General features: G+C 37.2%; 1 protein-coding gene across 5 annotated transcripts in view; it reads right to left on the reverse strand.

Annotated features, from left to right (window-relative positions):
* Positions 1–413: 413 nt before the first annotated feature.
* Positions 414–21,926, reverse strand: part of Moe (Moesin) — a 310,308-nt gene continuing 288,795 nt past the window's right edge. For all 5 annotated transcript variants that reach the window (XM_067152408.2, XM_067152409.2, XM_067152411.2 and 2 more), the window contains 5 exons: positions 17,951–18,211; positions 16,900–17,110; positions 16,673–16,819; positions 12,128–12,358; positions 414–2,470 (listed from right to left, as the gene is read on the reverse strand). In XM_067152408.2, the coding sequence (XP_067008509.1) occupies positions 2,306–2,470; positions 12,128–12,358; positions 16,673–16,819; positions 16,900–17,110; positions 17,951–18,211 (1,015 nt within the window). In that variant the 3' untranslated portion in view covers positions 414–2,305. The remainder of the gene's footprint in view (positions 2,471–12,127; positions 12,359–16,672; positions 16,820–16,899; positions 17,111–17,950; positions 18,212–21,926) is intronic.

The raw sequence follows: 21,926 nt of genomic DNA on the forward strand, positions 1-21,926 counted from the left end.
TATTAATGCATGTTACTGTGTGAAAAAACTATCTGGTAGTAGTAGTAGTAGTAGTAATTTGTGGGTTTTAATCTCTAAGATGGGTCTGCATCTTTTCAATGCTATTTGAATTTTTGTTCAAGAAATCTTCAGTATCTCCCCAATCCATGCTCAATATTACCATGAAATGAAGTGGACAATGTAGAAAAACCATTCTGTACTCCAAGTTGACACCAGAAAATATCTAACCATTCCCAGAATCCAATTAAAGACAAAAAGATATATATAAAAGGAAATCAAGCAAAGTCCAGAAACCTTATAAAGTGGGAGTACCACTTTAAAACATGTTTTTAAAGATAAAACTATCTACAACATATAAATATTAAACTAGTCTCGCAGCTTATTTGCCAACCTTGTATAATGAAAATCCAAAGCAAATTAAAAAATTCTTTATTTTTCTTGATATCCCTAGCACTATACAGAAAATACTATAAAAATTAATCTCGCTCATCTTTTCCTGTATAATAAATTTTGCACACAACTTTCATTCAAATTTAATGAAAATTAGTACAAATGGCCACTTCACAGTACTTACACTAGTTGTTAAATGTCTGGGTCCATAAATACTTCTTTAGTACGAAATATAACCCATACCAGGAGAAAAAAAAACACAGTGAATTCTACTTTGCCACTACAAAAAGTAGATAAAAAAATTTCGATATCAACTATTTAATACTTCATTAACGGGTTCTTCAAGCTTATATAAAAATTAGCTTTTTATCATGTTAACAACAATTCTCTTTATAACAGGAACAAGTGAGTCAATGATGCATTCCTCTGCCCAGGCAGTGGTGATCAGTGGGGTAATTTATCTCCAAAACTTATTTAAACAACTCTAAAGGCAACTTTTCTGATTCCTTAATACTTTGGAGATATTACCACACTCGCAGCACATACAATGCATCGCTGATGAAATACAGAACTAGTCAACAAACTGGGAAGAGGGGAAAAGTATGTGTATATATATGTATAAGAATTATTACTATGGGAAAGGGAAGAAAAATTGCTTTGCGCACCAACACTGACTGGGAAACTATGTACATTATTATGAAGCACCAGTTAAATATCCTAGTTGAAGGCTCAAGGGACAGAATATATTAAGATGGAAGTCCTTAAGAATGGCACTGCAAAACCTGAATATCTTTCTTCCAAACAAAAATATATATATATATTTATAGATTTCATATAATTTAGTCATTTGTAATGAACAGAAAAAGTACATAAAAACAAGCAATGTGATAAATGCAGAGAAAAAAAAACTTAAGGTAACCTATAGTAAATGCTACAAATGACATTGCTTAGTTCATTCTAAGTTGAGGAAAAAATCCATGAAGGCTATAGAAAAAAAATATCTGGAATGCTATGATGAGACGAAGATCCTTTAAGAATGTAAGTGATAAATGAGTATATTATACACTTGATAACAATCAACTTCAATAATCAGAAAATCAGAACTGTTGCCTAGATTAAAGGAATCAAAATTTGTGTATACTAAAATAATTATCAAATTCTCTTATTTATACCTTATATTGATAAATTATTTTGCTAATAATAAATGGACTATCACATCAAGTCCACTCCTTTCACTTAATACCAAAAACCTGTGAAAATACAGGACAAGGTAGTCCAACTGCAGAAAGGGAATAAATTTTCTTCTGAATTCTGTAAATTCACTTAATTCAAGCATCTAATATTTCTTAATGAACACCATATTACAACTCTTAATACCCCTGATAAAATTATAATATATAGCTGAAATGATAAATTGTGCAGATCTTTTAATTATTCAGTCCTGCAGTTTCACAAGTTGTTAATATTAACCAGAAGTACCTTTCCATACAGTCTATTGTTTGTTTTTTTAACATTTTCTTCTTCACTAGAAAAAGAGCTATAATGTTAAACATACCAAGGCCACAATTTTTAATTAATGTAAGATATGTCCACTCCTTTACACCACTCAGTTTGCCTATGCACCAAACCTTTTGCCACTGAGCCATGGACACATCATTCTGATTGCTGTCAGGTGCTTTGAGGACACTTGAAAAATTCTGTTTGTTAACTAGGTGTTAAATTACTACTGTAATTTAGCCATGTTTCCAAACGGTTTTCTCATATCATAATGAGATTTTCAAGTGAAATGAAAATGCAAATCATATAAAACTATACAGACCAGGGCCTGTGCTCAGTACCTGGATGTCAAGTTCCTTGCAATCAGCCATTTTGTCAGGCTCAATACGCAGCGCACACTTACCGACGATTTGAAAAATTACATATTTTCAAACTGATCAACACGTCGCTTGGTATTACCTTTACGAATTTCACGCAAGGTTTTATATTTATCACGGCCTTGACGGACGTTCTCCCTATGGATTTTGTCCATCGCTGTTTCTTTTGTCTCATCACGAGACTGAGCCAAATCTTGCTTTAATGCCTGGAAAAAGAGAGAGAAAAGTTAATGCCACTGAACCAATACAAGATAAACAAAAGAAATTGAAGATATATATACAGGGCATTCAGAGCTTAGTGCCAGGCATGCCCCACCACGCCCAGCCTCTGGCATACAATGCCAGGATGGGCTTGGCATCTAGGGGTTGGCTAACATGGCAAGCAGTCTCAAAGCCAAACTGTACCACACCATCTGTTGGTTGCAGTTGAGTGAGATTACAAGAAGGCATCAGACATTTAATTATGCAATGCACTGAGGAGCAGAAAGATATTTCTCGACAAGGCATATCCTTTAAAGAACAAGTAATATGAAAAATATTTACACTCATACCATCGTTACCTAGAGGTTCCGTGGCTTTGCAAGTGATTAATATCATTGTAGATCCATATTGAAAGTTATTATACTTGCTAAAATAATTGTTTATTGTTCATCCACATATTCAACACATTAAGGTCATAAAATTGAAGGATTTTATCCTTATTATATTAGATGAAAATGGGACATGTTTTGCCTCACTTAGGACGCATTATCAGCTATCGTATCTCCTCAAGATTAAATCAGGCATCTGATTTAAAGTTAACTTATAAGTTACTAAGATTATACATCTATACACTTAAAAAAAAAATTGATGTCATTATAAAAGAATTGAAATGTAAAATTATGGTAATGTATTGAATTAACAAAATATAGCAATAGCTATGATTAAAAATTGATTGTATCAAATGTACTTAATATAATGATATATGATGACAATATTACATAATGTTAAGGGCTGTTGCACTTTTTCAGTATGATTATAAGAAAACACATTCCAACTAAGATATCAGTTGGCAATATTATTAAATCTTATATAAATAATAACGTTAAAAACATAAAATCATCTGGTTAGAGAGATTAATAATTTGTTTAACATGCAGTGGCCTCCACGGTATGCACTAGCCATGCGTCTTGGTAGGTGTGATATTTACCAACTGATGAGCACAACTTGGCACACTGAGGCAAAATGCTGGCAACCAGGAATGAGTTAGCTGGAAAATTCATGACGTCCAATAACAACTATATTGGTATTATAAATTTACTCCTTCGGAAGAAGTATTTCAGGTTCCCTATGGGAATCAACATCCTTTTCAGTCCCCTCTATTCTGAATGATATGGGTTCATCTTCTGGTCTTATCTCCCACAGTCGGGAGACTCCAATGAGGTGCAGAGAGGGTTGACCTCGTTCCTGATTGGCTCGCTGCGTGGTGAACGGCGAGGCCCCTAACTCAGTGGCATCACTTGTGGCCGGGGCCAGGCTAACTTGCTCCTCCCAAGGCCTTATAAAATGGTGGATTCTGTCACAATATTAATGACCAGGAATGTTCTCTAAATTATGGAGTATATCACTTAAAAAGCTGAGCTGTATAAGGGTTTCACATTTCATCATCGTATAGATGAACTGATTTTCACACTGTACCAACAATAACATGCATTATCCAGAATTTAAGACATCTGTGTACTAAATCTTATCAAAGAAGATTTTAATCAAGATACAGTTTGGTTAGTCGTTTGAGCAGTCCAGTAAACCAAATGAAAGAATGAACTACTTTTTGCTCTGTCTTTTTAAAAATAAGATAATAAAAATAAACATTCTTTATCAGGTTATCATTCTTCTTATTATTATTATTTACTACTACTACTACTACCCCCACGAGGAGGCTACCACAAGGACAAAGTATACAGACTACAAAATGCATCCTCCAAGTCATTGGTGGTGAATTTGCTAGAATGTGTCAGATAGAAATAGCAAAAATCACAAGACTCCGAAACAAATTGGGAAAGACAGTATGATGTACAGCTTGCCAAATGCTATATAAGTGATAGCTGAATATGATTCGTGAACCACGCATTGTGACGATAGCGATGTCGTGAAGTCTTGTCTGGCTGAGACCAAAGGAATCCCACAGCTGTGCAGGAAATTTAGGAATTGTGCCTCGAGCACCAATCACGAGTCCACGGACGGTGTTGTGAATTGTGATGTGAGAGCTAGGTTAATAAAACACTATTATGTAGCAATTCATTACTTTATTTACAGAGACTATATTTAAACAAAATGCTTTGTTCGCAGAGTAAAAGAAGATATGTTAGGCAAGATCCCAACATGCCCCCCAACCTGGTCAATCTCCAGAGGGATGACCAGTTGTACCGTTCGGCTAATTCTGGATCCAACTGGCTGACGTAGGATGACTGTTCTTACCAGTCCGTCTCTTCCTGGGAGAAGTTCCTTGATGTGAGCTCTTCTCCACGTCAACCTGGGCAGCACATCGTCTTTTAACATCTTGTAAGAAAACAATATCCCCTACTTGGAGTTTCGGATGTCCACTATGAGCCACCTTCCATCATAGTAGTTTGGCAGTTTGAGGAGGTACTCCTTCCACCGCTGTTCAAGATCACCCATGAATTTAATCTTCAAACTAAATTCCTTATTTAGGTCTTTCCTTGTTTATGGTTCCAGTCCTGTCGGAAGAGTTGTGGTCTTTTCTCCATTGAGGAAATGGGATGGTGTTAAGGCCCGCATTTTTTTAAAAACTGAGGCACAAAATTAGGGTGCGGATTTTATTTGTGTCTAGGTTAGCAACACACTCTTCGCTCAGCTAGTTTAATGTTGGGTGTACAGTTATGCTTTGCGTAACTGCAGATGGAACAAAACTGTCCCCATATGTCATATTTAAACAGAGAACTATACAGACTTTTAATTCCGAACTGCCTTTACATTTTTTAAAATAGTATTTTACAGAGCCATTTAAATTCAAAGTTTCTCCATGTCACAATAGAACGAGTTTTCCAGAACGTGCAGGGGTAGCTTTTTGCACTTTCACTCACTTCAGTGTGTCTATAGTATGTGTTTCATATTTGCTAAGTTCAAGTGAAACCATAATTCTTTTGTTTTCGGCATTTTAAGGAACGCCACAATATCACGGAGAAGGCAGTGTGTGGAGAAGCAGAATCCACGAACACTAGCGATGTCTCCCTTCGTCATAGGAAAGTTCAATGTTTTTAAGGGCGCCAGGTACTTTCTGGGCAAGTACAAGTTATCTAAAAATGCAAACTGTACAGTAAAAGAAAAACAAAAAAACCACCTGTACAAGGGAGCCAGCATGACTTTTTCTCTTCTTAGAATTGTGTTCCCCCCCCTCAATTGCGTGAGGTTATGTTGATTTATCCAAGTGCAGTATTCGAATAATGAAAATGTACCTTGCTGGATACATTTCAGAAATAGTTTTCTGCATGGCGTTTGAAAGGTTTAAACTGAGAAACAAGGTGAATACATGCATTAATGGGTCTTAGAATATTTTGTGACGCAGCAAGGATTGGCATTTCTGAATTACAAATTGGTGGTTAATTCGAAATCACATAACATGGTTTTTCTGTATTGCAAAACTAATATCAGTTCGCCGGTGTGTGTTTCAAATGTTTACATTGCACGGAAAGTATTATCCACCACTGGTTGTGTTACTATCGGAGTAAAAAGAGACTGCGTGTGAGATGTATTTTAGATGTGGAGGGTGACAAATTTGTAAGTAATTTAGGAGAGGATTCTAGTGATGAGACAATGAATCTTCCGACAGGGAATTGAGCCTACTGCAAGTTCAGATTAAATATCTGTCACGTAAGTAGTCCTACTTGCTGTTTTTCATGGCATTTCATAGCAGTGATGACATTATCAGCATCTCGGGCAAAGCAGTTATATCCGTAAATTACATGTTCATATTTGCATAAAGACCACGTGGACCTTGGAGTGATCTGAAATGTTTATGCCTATGTTACTCTTTCAATGGGAGGAATTTTAGTTCATTTCATTATTTTCAAAATGAGCCTTCCAAGAATTAGCATCCGTAAGTTATTTGCATAAATATGGTATTATTCCTAATGACCTCTATTTTTGAAGCTCATAAAGGTTATGAAAATTATTTCCATCCCCGTCTACAGATGCAGAGTATCCACTGCTGCACTTGTCTCAGAACTGGTAGGCATTACTTTACTACCATATGCTAATTTTCTTCATTGTCACAGGCAGGAGATTTGGCTGCTGTTTGTTCTGTAACCAACTCCACTCCTCTGCAGTTATCACAGCATCATCCACCTGAAAGAAGTCTTTGGTAATACAATTTTACTACTACTACTACTAGCTGAGGGTAGGGATGATTCATTCAGAATCTTGCTTTCAAGGGACAATTTGAGATGGTAGTCTGCTTCACAGCTTTCAAAGACTTTGCAATGAAGTCAAGCATATCCAAGATTCCCTTGAGATTTTCCAATGGATCCTTTCCAGCATCCATAAGGAATAAAATTTGCTTCAGGTTCCTCTATAAAGTGACAAAGGAATGTATAACCCCCTAAATCCATGGGCTGCAGCTTGCTTGTGCAGTTACCAGGCAGAAATTCTACCTGCACATTCCTCAAATTAATGTCCATGGGATGTGCATGACAACAGTTTATGAAAAAGGACGTTCCTATTTTGTGCACCCATTTTTGAATCAGGAGCAGCTAAGTGCTGTAGAAAAAGATCCGAGATCATCCAAACTTTATGGTTGGCATTATTGACAGTCTGTAACGCTCTCGCATTCTTAAAGCAACAAAGCTGTTTAGATTTCCTTATCACAAAAGGGAAGTTCTCAGAGTCATCAGCATCAGCTCCCTCATTTTGCTGCATTTCCCACTATGACATTTATCCTCTTTGAAAGCCGAAGTCTTGCTGGCCAATACACTGAATAAAAGTCCAGTTTCGTCCAGGTGAAAAATGTTCTTGGGTTTCGTATTTTTTTGCCCAGTTCCTGAAATCTTCCACTGATCCATTCTTCCACAGTTTCGTCACACCTTTTCCTAAATCAAACGATCAAGCCACTGGACGCACTAAAATTTTCAGTGCCAAGAATGTTCACCAATTTACGCACCTATTCCCTTAAAAGCACACCATCAGTTGGAATGTCTGTGGCTCTTGAAGTTTCAAACCAACTTTTACTTTTTTTTTTTTTTTTTTCAGTTACTCTTCATAGGAATACAGTGTGCGTATTTTTTTGTTGAGTTTGGTCTGCATTCCAAAGCACCTGATGTTATGCTACTCCTGGTTTTCACCACTGAATTAGCATGGATACCAAGCTGCAACTTGCGTTCCCCAGAACGAATCAACTTTTGCCAAGATTTGAATCTTCTCAACCATAGTGAAAGTTCTCCTTTCATTCATTCCTTTTTTCTTTATTAAGAAAAGCAAACACCAACAATAAAGCAATAACAAAGAAGGATTAACGAATATGTACAAACGTTTTTAAAAAGTCTCATTGCAACAAATTTAATTTTTATTCCGTATTGTTGAATTCCAATTTTAAGATCAAAGAACATCTGCAAAGAAATCTACATAATTTAAGATTAAAATGACTATGTATTTCAATTAGAATTTGGAAGTTTATGAAAACCACACCCAGGCGACTGGAGTGGGACATTGATTTATGAACTAAAGTAAACAATATGCCCTAAGAATTAGCTAAATATGAGCTAAAAAAGGTCAAATATGACTAGCATTTTAGGGATAGGTAGCACGTATTAGAGTATTACCAGAGATGCCTACTTTCAAGAAAGGCAATTTGTAATGCAGCCGTTATGGCAACCGGGATTGTGTGTGTGTGTGTGTGTGTGTGGGGGGGGGTGCGTAGAACTTTTTTTTCCCCCGAGATCTTACTAACTTACATATCATTCAAAAGTCAATGAACAATATACAATTCAACCAGATGTAACATATTCAAAGACTGGCATAGAGATAGATACAGTTAGAAGTCCGTTATAGCGAGAATTCATAACGGCGAAAACTTCACTCACTATAGTGGATTGTTGTTATATCAAATTTTTTGTAAAAATCGGGAATTTATGGCAATCAGTTTGTTCAAAACTTGCGTTTTCGCAGATAATATCCACACTACGGCTTACTTGTTTGTTGTTTTTCGAAATCCGATACTATGTTAAAGTGTGTGTTTATTTTCATTCTGAAAAAATATATTACCGTATTTCTCCGAATCCAAGACGACCCCCACTTTTTCCTTCAAAAAAATTTTAATGCGGCTTAAAAAGCGCGTTGTAAAATCATATTATGAATGTCTTTCTTTTACAGTACGCATTTTAGACTATTTGTAGACGTCTAACATTGGCTTTAGTTATGCCGTATTTTTTTTCGGCGGTGCAATTATTACACATTTCCAAGTGTTTAATAGCCTTTAACTTAAAATTGGCATCACATCGACAGGAACCCGTTGAAAATTTGTCTGCAATACCTGTTCGACGTACCTTTACAATATGACGATCTATCACGAAAATATTCCTGCTGTCTATAAAACTTAATTTTACTAAGCGTCAGGTACAGCAGGCGCGTTATAACTACTACTGAGTAGATATAGATGTTGATTCCCATAGGGAATCTGAAATATTTGTCCTGAACGAGTAAATTTATAATACCAATATAAATGGTCCGTTATTGGACATTATAAATTTTCCAGCTAACTCATTCCTGGTTGCCAGCGTTTCGCCCTCGTGTGCTAGGGTGGGCTCATCCTGGCAACCAGGAATGAGTTAGCTGGAAAATTTATAATGTCCAATAACGGACCATTTATATTGGTATTATAAATTTACTCATTCAGGACAAATATTTCAGATTCCCTATGGGAATCAACATCTGTATCATCTGATGGCCAAGTAGGCATCAATTTTTGATAATGAGACAAAGTCTCTTAGTGCATTGGCACTGCCGGTGGCTCTAGTTAGCCTACGCAGTGGCCTCCACGGTATGCACTAGCCAGCGTATTGGTAGGTGTGCTAGGTACCAACTGATGAGCCCACCCTAGCACACGAGGGCGAAACGCTGGCAACTAGGAATGAGTTAGCTGGAAAATTTATAATGTCCAATAACGGACCATTTATATTGGTATTATACTACTGAGTAGCCGTGGCCTTTCTAAGAATTCGAAGGCTCGCATGTTTTGATGCCATTCTTCAGATTTGAGAAACGTTTTTGTAGAGGATAACAGAATGTCATTCTCTCTTCACTATTTACCAAGAACCAGTGACATTACACATAGGAACTGTACAACCGGTCACTACGGCTAGCAATGTATGATAAAGAGGCAGTCGTTTATTGTCAACGAGATTTTTGTACGTGCGCGTGGGGTTGAAAAGAAACAGCGTGGTTACTGCGGTAGTTGCCAGTGGTGTTCATTACTACCAGGTCAAAAACGTTAAACGACCCTTGATTTTTACCATGAGATTCTGAAGAAAAAAAGTCTTCTTGGATTTGGAGAAATATGGTATCACTCCAGATGCTTCTGTGGCAAATATTTCAGTTTTCTTGATCAAACGGCGTCACCTAACCTAACCGTATATGTATCATGGAAACCTATTTGAAATGCATGCATGTAGAAAAATGATAACCTCCTCGCTAAAAACTGATATGGGAATAGCTTTCCAAAATTTAACTAGACGTGAGAAAATATAAACTATCCTCTGTAATCAGTGATGTACCCTGCCATATCTTGAGGTGTATCACATTCTTACTTAATTTCAGTATACGGTATACCATTAAAATTAAGAGATCGTTTACTTCAGCCTTTATTTTTAACGAGTTAACTGCTATTGGCTACGTTATTTACGCATTTTACGAAAACGTGTTATCCTCTTTCATTTCGAATTTTCTTTAGAGAACAACAGTCGGCGGGTATTACTAATCAACTCCAATATCGCGTGCGAATGTTGACGAGAGAGCTCGCAAATGCACATAGCGCGAAAACTATACCGTACCGAAGATGATCGATCGCACTCTGTGGCAAAAGTTTCAGTTTTGTTATTCAAATAGTGTCCTATCCTAACTTAACTGTACTGTATGTATGATGAAAACATACTACAAGCGCCAGTAGAGAAATTATAACCTCTCTATAAATTTACATGATAAGCGCCTTTCCGTAATTTAACGGACGCGAGAAAATATAAACTAACCTCATAATCAACGACACACACTGCCATATCTTGAAGTGTGTAGGCCTATCTCATTTTTACTTAATTCCGGTATTTAGCATTAAAATTAAGCCATCGTTTATTCAGAGTTTATCTTTAACGAGTTAACAATGGTTAGCGGACACATTTATGCATTCATTACAAAAACATGTTCTCCGCCTTTCATTTTCCTTGCAGAAGAGCAGTTGACAGGTATTACTAATCTACTCCGACATTGCCTTCAAATGTCGACGAGAGCGCTCGCAGGTGGGCATAGCGAGAAAACGATACGGTGCCAAAGATGACCGATCGATGCAGTATAATGACTGAGTGCATACATATCTGCAACGGAAAAAATCGAGCGCGCATAATTGCTCGTAATAATGGATGCGTCAGTGATAGGGTTTTAATGTTAAAAATTAAAATAATTGAAGTGATAGGGTTCTCGCTGTAACCAAAGGATAATACACAGTTTAATATAGGGATTCGTAAGGGACGGACAAAGTTATCGTTATAACGGAGTTCTCGTTATATGCCGTACTCTCTATAGCGGATTTCTACGGTAAATGTCTATTGGCGGTGTTAAGGCCATTAGGCCTTCTCTTACACTGCTTACCTGCTAAAGTAACAGGTGATCTGCAGTACATATCTGAGTGGAGGTTGAAGGATCATTTCTTTACTTGAGTACTGTAGTTGATCCCTTAGCAGCTTGTAATTCCTGTTTGGTAAACGTACACTGGTGACATGCTTTCTCTTTTGACATCATGTGCATCCTATGCACTAACAGAGCACTTAACAGTTCGGTGTTCATATTGGCACAGAATTCAGCCTTGTTCTTCCTCATCATGCGCATCTGAAAAATCGCAGCTACGCACACTACAAAACACGTGTGAATGAGATTTTGAGGAACGTAGTAAACAGGGCCATTCTTTCGAGTATTTCTCCCTAAATTTTTGAACTATTTTTGGTTTATTACTAGTGTCACTAGTCACGGTAATGTCATCACACTTTTTTCTGCACAAGAAATCACTTCATTTCAAACCTTTTGCATTTCGTAACACGTGATTAGCATATATCCTAGAACAACAACATATGTAAAGTTGGCAACCAAAATCGCAATAAATACTTCAACAGTCGTGCACACAGTATTGACAATGAAACAGAGTTTGGCACCACTTTGCTGCCAAAACAAAGACAACTCCGCAAGATATACCACTTCACAAGTGCCTATTTTTCCGGTACTGGCAGCACACACTGCGTTCAGTGCGTGAAAACTCGCAATATTCTTAAACAAGGGACAGGAAAGGGGTATAAATTATTACTGAGAAATCCAGAAATAATATTTTGAGAATTCAAGCTGTAATGGCATTCCTTGTGTATCCTTTTTAACACTTCATACGAATGCTGTATAGTGCTACACCCTATTAAGTGATTATCAATTAAAACTAAAACTGAATAGCACTTTATCAGGAATAATTTAAATTACTATTTCCACCTTCCTTGTTAACACAGCAACAAAATGTTGGGAATTTTAAAGTTCTGTAAATGGAAAATTTATACTAAAAGACACATGACCAAGTTTGAAAACAAAATAAAGAATACCCTGTTCATGTGATCCGAGTTGATACAGACCTTAAGCTGATCGTGGAGACGTTCATTCCTCTCTGCCAGCGTTCGCCGTTCTTCAACAGGATCTACAATGTTGGAATCTGTAGGCAGATCTCTGCTCACATCACCGTTGACCAGTTCGTCATCTTCATCGTGTTCATTCTCCTCTACGTGATGATGCTGTGGCGTCGTCGTAGCCAGGAAAAGGGCCGCACTGGCTTCTTCTTGTTTCCGTCTAGCATCTTCTACTTCATTCTGAAACAAAGTATGTTTACGAAAGTGTAATAAGCTATAATTACAAACACAAAATATGATCTTTACATGTATTGTCAATAATATAATTAGGAACATGACCATCTCTGGGTGTAATCAATACAATCTTCTTGCATCCAACATTGATAGTTCTATTCCTTCAATGATGGACTGTCTTTAAAGGAATATCAAGGCACATCTTTTGTAAAGAGTGCATTACAAAATTAAGATTTACTCTGTTGTACACCGATAAATCTTACTCATGGGACCGATTGTCATAAGTTTGTAAAAAGAGACTAAAATAAAAATGGCATGCCATTTAAACACAATGTTGAAATACACAACTTAAAGGTAATCGAGATTGAAGTAACAAAAAATATTCCATGGTGAGACCTGTGATTACAGTGCTTTACAAAAGCATTAGAAAAAGTTACAAGGAAGTCAAAACAAAGAAGTGTATCATATACGATTAAATGCTTTGTCTTCAAAAGTCTAAATTTTTGTTCTACAATAGCAATCAATTTGAATAGGCTATTTTTAGTTGTTTTTTAAAACTACATCTCGTACATGTAATGATCAATTAACATTGATCTGCGCTTAGGGCAGTCACTCAGGTAGCAGATTCTCGATTTGTTTTCCTAGCCATTTCTTAAATGATTGCAAAGAATTTGGACATTTATTGAACAATTTCCCTTATAAATTATTCAATCTGTTCTCTTGAATTCCAACTTTATCTTCATATTGTGATCTTTGCTACTTTAAAAAACACCACTCCAACTTATTCTTCTACTAATGTCATTCCAGCCATCGCTCCATTGACAGCTTAGAATGTTAAGATATCTATTAAGTTGAACCTAATAGATATCTTATCATTGATCTCAGTTCAATACGGAAACATTAATGAAGTTCATATCTTTAAATAAGCTTAAAATGTACCACTTAGTCAAGCAGCTCGTCTCTTCCATGTTTTCCCAGCACAAACTCTGCTACAATTTTGTAACGCTACTTGCTGGAGATCACCCAGAACAAATCAAGCCGCTTTTCTTTGGATTTTTTCCAGTTCTCGAATCAAGTAATCCTGGTGAGGGTCCCATACACTGCGACCATACTCTAGTTGGGGGTCTTATCAGAGACTTATATCCCTCTCCTTTACATCCTTACTACAACCCCTAAATAACCTCAATCATATGCAGAGATCTGTACCCATTATATACAATCCCATTTATGCGATTACGCCAAAGAAGATCTTTCCTGATATTAACACCTGGGTACTTACAGCGATCCCCCATTAACGCAATAATTAAAACTGAAAAGATTTTTCCCATTAGTGCAACTCACCACCTGACTTTTAAGCCCATTTATCATACCATTGCCTGCTGTGTATCTCAAAACACTGTCTAGGTCTTTTTGCTATTGCTTACAATACTTATCTACACAGAATAATATCATCTGAAAAAAGCCTTATCTCTGATTCTATTTTTAATTGTGCAATTGTCAATACGGAAATGAAGATTATAGATTACGATACCGTACCGTTTTCTCTACTCTAGTGTATAAAACATGTCTTTACCTAAACTAACTTATATATATATATGTATGTACAAGATAAATACAATATATAAAAACACTTCATGCATATGAACATTCGTTCTTGCTTGTTGGTCAATACATCGACTAACTTCCGTATTTAAGTCTTATTCACAGTTGTACACTTCAGCTGCTATTCTTGGAGTTTGTAAAATTGCATGGGTAAAAAGTTTAGTCTTCCTGTGTGTATATGAGATAAAACACTTTCAATTTTAAAAAGATGCCAAATGTATGGATGAAATTCAACTAAAATATGTTCAGCTCTGCTGTGTGTGTTGCCCTTTTATTAGACAACATGAATTGGTTCTGCTGGTGGGCATAGCGAGAAACGGCTGTATGTGGGACAATAAGGCAGAATAGGGGATTTTCTAAGGAATTCAGTGAAAGTTGAAAACAGGGGAAATTACTTTCGATAGGGACAATGAAGTATTGCTATGTTCATGCAAGGACAAAAAAGTAATTACCATGGCTTCAACAGTACATTCTGCAGAAATGGCTGAATTTTCTAACAGGTTTGGGAAAATAAAAATGAAACCTGTAAGCATCATTGATTTAATCAGTTTATGCACGGAGTGGATACAGCCGACCAGTATTTGGCAATGTATCCGTTCATGCGAAAAACAGAGAAGTGGCCAAAAAATGTTTTTCTACATTTTGCAGTGTACATTTTTAATGCATTCCAGCTTTTCCAAAAATTGAATCCGAACTCAAAAATAACTTTTTTAACATTCATGCAGACTATATGTAAAAACTTCTTACAAGACAGTGAACATGAAGAACTATCAGAAGCCACGAATATTTCTGTGTCACCGGTCCCATCTCAGTCTTCAGTAGGTTCGTCAGCATCTATATGTAGCCCAACGGTGCAGCCTCCTAAGAGAACTCTGGCCGATGATCCACCATTTCGACTTGATGGAAAAATAAAGGAGCACGTACTTCATAAATTCCCAGGCATGAAATCAGACAATTTCCCAACTAGACTGTCCAGAGCGTGCGCGAAAAGCAATAACCAGCGCGAAACCAGGTGGTTCTGTGGAAATTGTGGTGTGCCTCTCCATCCAGGAAAATGATAAACCCGGTACCACAGCCTCAAGCACTACTAGTTATCCTGAAGGTATGTTGAAAATTTCGATGTTGTACTTATGATAGTTTTCTTACAGTAACATTGAATGTAACAGTGTGCTATAGAGCTGAGGGGATTTAAAAAGGCTGGGCTGGAGGTTTAAAGCACCCGCTGAGGAGCCGGTAGTGAAAGTGTTAAAATAAGCTGTGTCTCATCATGGTACGACAAATTCGATCTTTGCCCACATTAACACCTAAGCGTGCCATTTTGGTAAAGGTCCTAAATCTACTGAAGCTGAATTTTGAAAAATCTTTTCTGAGTGCACCTCCAGGGCAGAAGATGAACCTATGATCCTAATTTCAGCCTTTTTAGTTCTTTTGGATCTCGAGATACCATGATCACTGAGTGATATTTGACTTTTAGAAGCAGCATCTGTTTCAGGTCATGAGAATACAATACTGTATATAATGCCTGATGGTGCCAAAAGATTGAGTGCATCACTGAAAAATAGCAACTGCAAAAAGTTAGTCTTAAGTAACACATCAAAATTAGTAAAAGTGCAAAGAAACTACATTTTGTAAAGACTTCGTCCCACTTTCTGAGAAGTGAGCCATGACAAACAGCAGTGACAAGAATTTCTCAAGTCGAGAGACATCTTCGAAGCATATTGCAAATTATCAAGACTATTCCTGCCCGAAAGCCCAGTATCTGCTTTGAAAAGTGCTGAAAGCCTGCTCAGCAATACAATCTTAAAAAAGTATGTAAAAAAATGAAGATCTAACCCTGGACAAAACTGATTTAAAAAAAAAAAACAGTATGAACATTTGACTAAACTCATTCCACTCTCAAGTGGAGCTGTTGGAATACCTGATCCTGTAGCACCATGTGTTTATTCCTTCCCAAACACAGAATGACAATCTACGCTAAATCATTCACTGTTACCCCAGCCTAACAGTGGACTCTCCTACCAATGACAGAAGCATGTCGAGCAACTCTGCTTATAAAATTGCCTGTGTCGAAGTACTAGGCAAACATGAATCATCTTATTGCAATTTTCTTTTAATTAGTGTATCTACTATTTTATATTCATGTCTTTTCTATGTTTGTACAATGAATTCATTTTGTGCATGTGTGTGATTCTATCTTCATATCACTAGGATTGATTATTTTGTACATACTATTCTGTATTTATTGTTAACATATTTCTTTACTTCATCTTATTTTTTTACATCATTTATAACTAGTAATTAGTAAGAGTGTTCTAGGTTAAGACTGGTTAAGTAGGGAAGGGAGTAAGATCCCTAACTTTGCCAGGATAATTAAAACATCTTATCAGTATCAGAGATTTGACAAAAAAAAAAGTCTTGCCACCACTCTTATTATCTTCCTAAAAGTTAAATTTCAGAAGACCGTTCTAGGTTTTAGAAAGCACCCTTATGATCTTCTGAACGAACTACATTAATTCCACAGTCCCCTATTAACAGTTAACATAACAGTTTCTATTTCTATGCTTCTCGCTTGGGATCATGTAAAAATTTAACCACCATCTTCAACATTCTTCCGCAATGCTATTCATTACAACTCTGTTGTTGCTCTAATTTGTGACATATTCTAATTTTTCAATGCGAGTCAAAACTCACAATTTTTCATGGAAAAGTATAATTTACCTGTAAGCGTCTCGTCTCTTCATCCTTCTGCTCAACTTCGTTCTGGATTCTCATAACTTCTTCTTGTTTGGCACGGATCTCTTCTTCCAATTTCGCACGTTCTGCTGCTTCCATGTTCTTGCTCTCTTCCAAACGTTCCATCATAGCCTAGAATTGAAGACTAAACTGTATTCACCATTCAATACAATTTTTTTTACAGTATTCGAAATATTTAATGAGTGACCAACCTGCAACTCATTTTGCCGAGCTTCAAGTTCTTCCTTTGCCGCCTGCAGCATCTTGAGCTGTTCCTCAAGCCTTCGGATCATATCTTGTGCCTGTTCTAGATCCTGCTGCCTTTTCTCCATCTCCTCTTGCATAGTTCGCAGTCGCTCTTCATATTCTTGTTGTTTCTTCTCTGCGCGTTCCCTTGCTGCAATTTCCAGCTGAAGTTTTTCTCTGTAAAGTTATTAATCACACTAGAAATAACTTTGATGCACAGGGAATGGATAAAACACAGAGAACTTGTATTTAAAAAACAACATTAATTTAGATCGAAATAAAAGGAGACTACACCTTTCTACTAGGCAAATAACTCCACTGGAATGTCTTTTTACCACGTGAATACATTCATCCTCAGGTTATGTGAACACTTAAAAGCCAAAAGATGCATATAGCCAAAAAACCTTTACTAATCGTCATCCTTTCCCCTTATCCAGGTCCTGCCGGGTCAGGGCATTTATGGCCCTTCCTTCCTCTCTCCTACCATTCCTCTCATCATTTTGTCTCAGTCCAGGTTTATTCTTCTTGCACTCCTCTTTATTGAATCAAACCGCCTTGTTCTCGTTCTCCCTCTTTTTTCCTTGAACATCTCCATCTGTTTTGGTATTCCTCCAGCTGTTTTGAAATTGGCAGGCCCACTATTTTTTTTTCTTTTTTTTTTTTTTCTTTTTTTTTTCTTTTTTTTCCTCTCTACCACCACTTGCTCATTTTCTTTCTTTCCTTTCCCCTTCCATTTAAATTTGTTTGACCCCATAATTTCTATACCCTCTTTCTCCATAAAAAAACCACTTCTGCCTTTCCTATCAGGGTCATGAGGTTGATTATGCCCACCTTCATTTTGTTGGATAGGGTACTTCTAAACCTGACAAAAAAATTTACTACTCAAAAGAATTTCTAATCTAAGGAATATCATTCATAGCATTTGTATGCAAACTGTAGAAAGAAACAAGTTTCCAATGTTTACATAAAAATTAAAGTCCCCTACTAAATAAAACCAGAAAATTTGAGTCACTGTACCTCTGTTGTTGTTTGGCCAACTTTTCTTCTCGGGCTTGGGCTTTCATCTGCTGTACATCGATAGTGTCAGGTTTACGGCGACGCATGTACAACTCATGATTGCCCATGCACAAGGCCAGAATTCGTTTGTTTATACGAACTCGAGGGGCAAAGAAGACAAAGTCTGGTGCTTTCTTATCTATAGGCTTGATTATGAACTTTCGATCGTTGAAAGAGATGTTGCGAATCTCAGACCAGGGGAAGCCAATTTTTGGAGTAAGTCTGAAACAAAGGACAATTTGTAATACATTTAACCAAATGAACAGGTTTCCTATCTAATCACACCAAGTTTTAGAATTTCATATCAATAGAAAAAATGCAACCTATATTAAATAGATTTTTGGATTCCTATCTACAATACAGGATAATGTTTTAGATGGCTTACCTATTCCTACAGTAAAAAGGAGTTGAGGACATTACAATGAGGATTAAAAAGTAATTCTTAACCTATATTTCAATTTATAATAAACTATTTTCATAAGCCAATTGAAGCTTACCTCCTACTCCACATACATACATACATACATACATACAGAATCATTATAGACCGTTATACCTTACAGCGTTCAGTTTGAAAGCCAGCACGATTTTACTAAAAGTCACCACAATCCTCCATTTGCAAGTAGTGCTGTGGCCTCATTTAGTTTTATACCTCTTATCTTTAAATAGTTAGAAACTGAGTATAACCATCGTCATCTTGGTCTCCCTCTACTTCTCTTACCTCCATAACAGAGTCCATTATTCTCCTAGGTAACCTATCCTACTCCATTCGCCTTAGATGACCCTGCCATCAAAGCCAGTTTATGTGTACAGCTTCAACATTGAGTTCATTCCTAACTTAGCCTTTATCTCTGCATTCCGAGTACCCTCCTGTAATTGTTTCCATCTGTTTGTCCCAGCAATCACTCTCGCTACTTTCACGTCTGTTACTTCTAACTTATGAATAAGATATCCTGAGTCCACCCAGCTTTCGCTCTCGTAAAGCAAAGTTGGTCTGAAAACAGACCGATGTAAAGATAGTTTTGTCCGGGAGCCGATTTCCTTCTTACAGAACACTGCTGATCGCAACTGCGAGCTCACTGCATTAGCTTTACTGCACCTTGATTCAATCTCACTATATTACCATCCTGGGAGAACATACAACCTAAATACTTGAAATTATCTACCTGTTCCAGCTTTGTATCACCAATCTGACATTCAATTCTGTTGAATCAATTTAGTCTTCGAAAGGCTAATTTTCATACCATACTCATTGCACCTATTTTCAAGTTCCGAGATATTAGACTGCAGGCTTTCGGCACAATCTGCCATTAAGACCAAGTCATCAGCATAGGCCAGACTGCTTACTATATTTCCAACCGAGCTCAATAGCTGCAGTCGCTTAAGTGCAGCCAGTATCCAGTATTCGGGAGATAGTAGGTTCGAACCCCACTGTCTGCAGCCCTGAAAATGGTTTTCCGTGGTTTCCCATTTTCACACCAGGCAAATGCTGGGGCTGTACCTTAAGGCCACGGCCGCTTCCTTCCCACTCCTAGCCCTTTCCTGTCCTATCGCCGCTGTAAGACCTATCTGTGTCGGTGCGACGTAAAACAACTAGCAACAACAACTACATTTCCACCTAATTGAATCCCTCCCTGCCACTTTATACCTTTCAGTAGATGATCCATGTAAATTACGAAAAGCAAAGGTGAAAGATTACAAACTTGTCTAACCCCTGTAAGTACCTTGAACCAAGAACTCATTCTACCCTCAATTCTCACTGAAGCCCAATTGTTAACACAATTGGCTTTGATTGTTTTTAATAATCAACCTTTAATTCCATAGTCCCCCCCCCAGTATGGCGATAATCTTTTCCCTCGGTACCCTGTCACATGCTTTCTCTAGATCTACGAAACAAACAACTGTCTATTCCTCTCATAGCATTTTTCAATTAGCTGGCGCATATTGAAAATCTGATCCTGACAGCCCCTCTGCGGCCTGAAACCACACTGGTTTTCGTCCAACTTCCTCTCAACCACTGATCGAATCCTCCCTTCCAAGATGCAAGTTAATACTTTGCCTGGTATGTCGAGAACACCTGGTCTTCAAAACAGAAATAGACTCCAGAGATTCATTCAACATGGATGATCTGAACTGTTCTATTTTTCTTCACAAGGGTGAAAACACATTCACCTTCTACACTGCTATGGGGTATGGTGAGAATAGAGAGAATTACTCTAGAAATTCTGTTATACTTGAGAAGTCCATCAGCTCCATGAATTCTTGATATTTGAGCCCAACAGGAATCGCTTGCAGCATCTTGATTTGCAACCAAAGTGTCATCTACCTGAAGAGCTGTGAACTGCCTCTGAAGCTTATTCACCACCTCATCTGTAGTTTCATTCTCTTCCTTGCATAACATTATAGGAAACTTTTTGAAGAAAAAAACGAATGGAAGAAAACTGTGCATCTTCAATTTGGTCTAACCTAGCAACTTGAGCATGCTTTAGCACACCATCCTTGAGTGGAAACTTGTTCATGATGTAGTCACAGGCAGTACAAAAGTAGTTTCCCACTGATGAAAAGAAAAGGGATTTATCTGTATCCTGGAGATCATCAACTATGTTCAAAATCTGAATGCCAATAAGTAACTCATCACTTCTTTGATTCTGAATCAAGTACTGTTTCTTGGAGTTATTCATGATAATCTACAATAGGAATATAGCATATGAAAATGTCCAAGAACATGTCTTTATATCCACTAAAACTTCGGAAGAAACCTGGATCACTGAACGTCACAAAGTTATAACAAACACTCAAGGCAGTCAAACACTTCATTAAAACATCTGAAAGCACACAAAGTCTTAAACCATTAAATGAACAAGATGACAACCTCGTGAACAAAGAATATGCACACTGTAAAAAATATACATACACGTGAAATGAATGTAATTCTTCTTGTTCTCTTTTCTAATTTAATGGGCTTAGCTAATAGTGGTATACCCAGTCACTGGAACAAAAGTAATTAGTCCAAAGAATACAGGAAACTGTGAAGCACAAAGTTATAACACACAAACTCTAACACTTCATTAAAATATGTCGTAACCTTAAAAGGCCAAAACAATCAAGGAATGCAAACTCCGTGAACAACGAACATTCATGTGGTCAAAGAATATAGGTTAAATCACAAGTGAATGGAGCGGAACAGAGAATTTGCGGAGCAGAGCCTGTTGACACCTAAGATTCACACGGAAGAACTTATTCCGGCTTTAAATTCAATTCCAATAACAAAGCAATCATCACCTTCGTTTCCCGTTTCCAGCTTCCCAGGTTGGGTTGTGAATCCAGGACCTCCATCGCTGCCTGTCTCTACACCACTCTTCTTTTTTAACACATCAATGACAGGCTACGTTAATTAACGTAGTTTCGTACTGGTGCGCGGGCGACTGGCTACGTAAATTAATATTTTCTCACATTGCTTCATTCTTGCGCGATTTTATCCTCTTGCTGTTTATTAATCGAAATACTTTGTGTTGTTTACAAACTAAAGTCTTTGTTGATCAGAATTTAGACAGACATATTCTTTCCTTGACAATGCTTTCGGCACAGGAAGTGTGGTTTCATAACACTCAGTACCGCGTGACCGAGTGTATTGTCAGGTGTCAGCATAGCGCGCTGTAGCAAAGACAGCTTGAAAGATGATGAAATATTTTCATAACTGCATGCTGATAGTTTACCTGATGTCCCTAGTGATTGTGAAAGTGTAAGTATTAGTGATTGTGAAGATGTGTGTCCGTCAACATCAAAATATACGCGCGGAAGTGAAAGTGCGACGTTCAGTTCAGACGAGTCTGTTGACGGCGACGATAACACGAGTGAAGATGCCAGTGATAGAAATAAGGATGAAAACAGAGTCGTAGAACTATTTACAGGTGTTAAGAGGTATTTATATTTCATC

The sequence above is a fragment of the Anabrus simplex genome, chromosome 8, assembly GCF_040414725.1.
Source record: "Anabrus simplex isolate iqAnaSimp1 chromosome 8, ASM4041472v1, whole genome shotgun sequence".
In the NCBI taxonomy this organism is placed as follows: domain Eukaryota; kingdom Metazoa; phylum Arthropoda; class Insecta; order Orthoptera; family Tettigoniidae; genus Anabrus; species Anabrus simplex.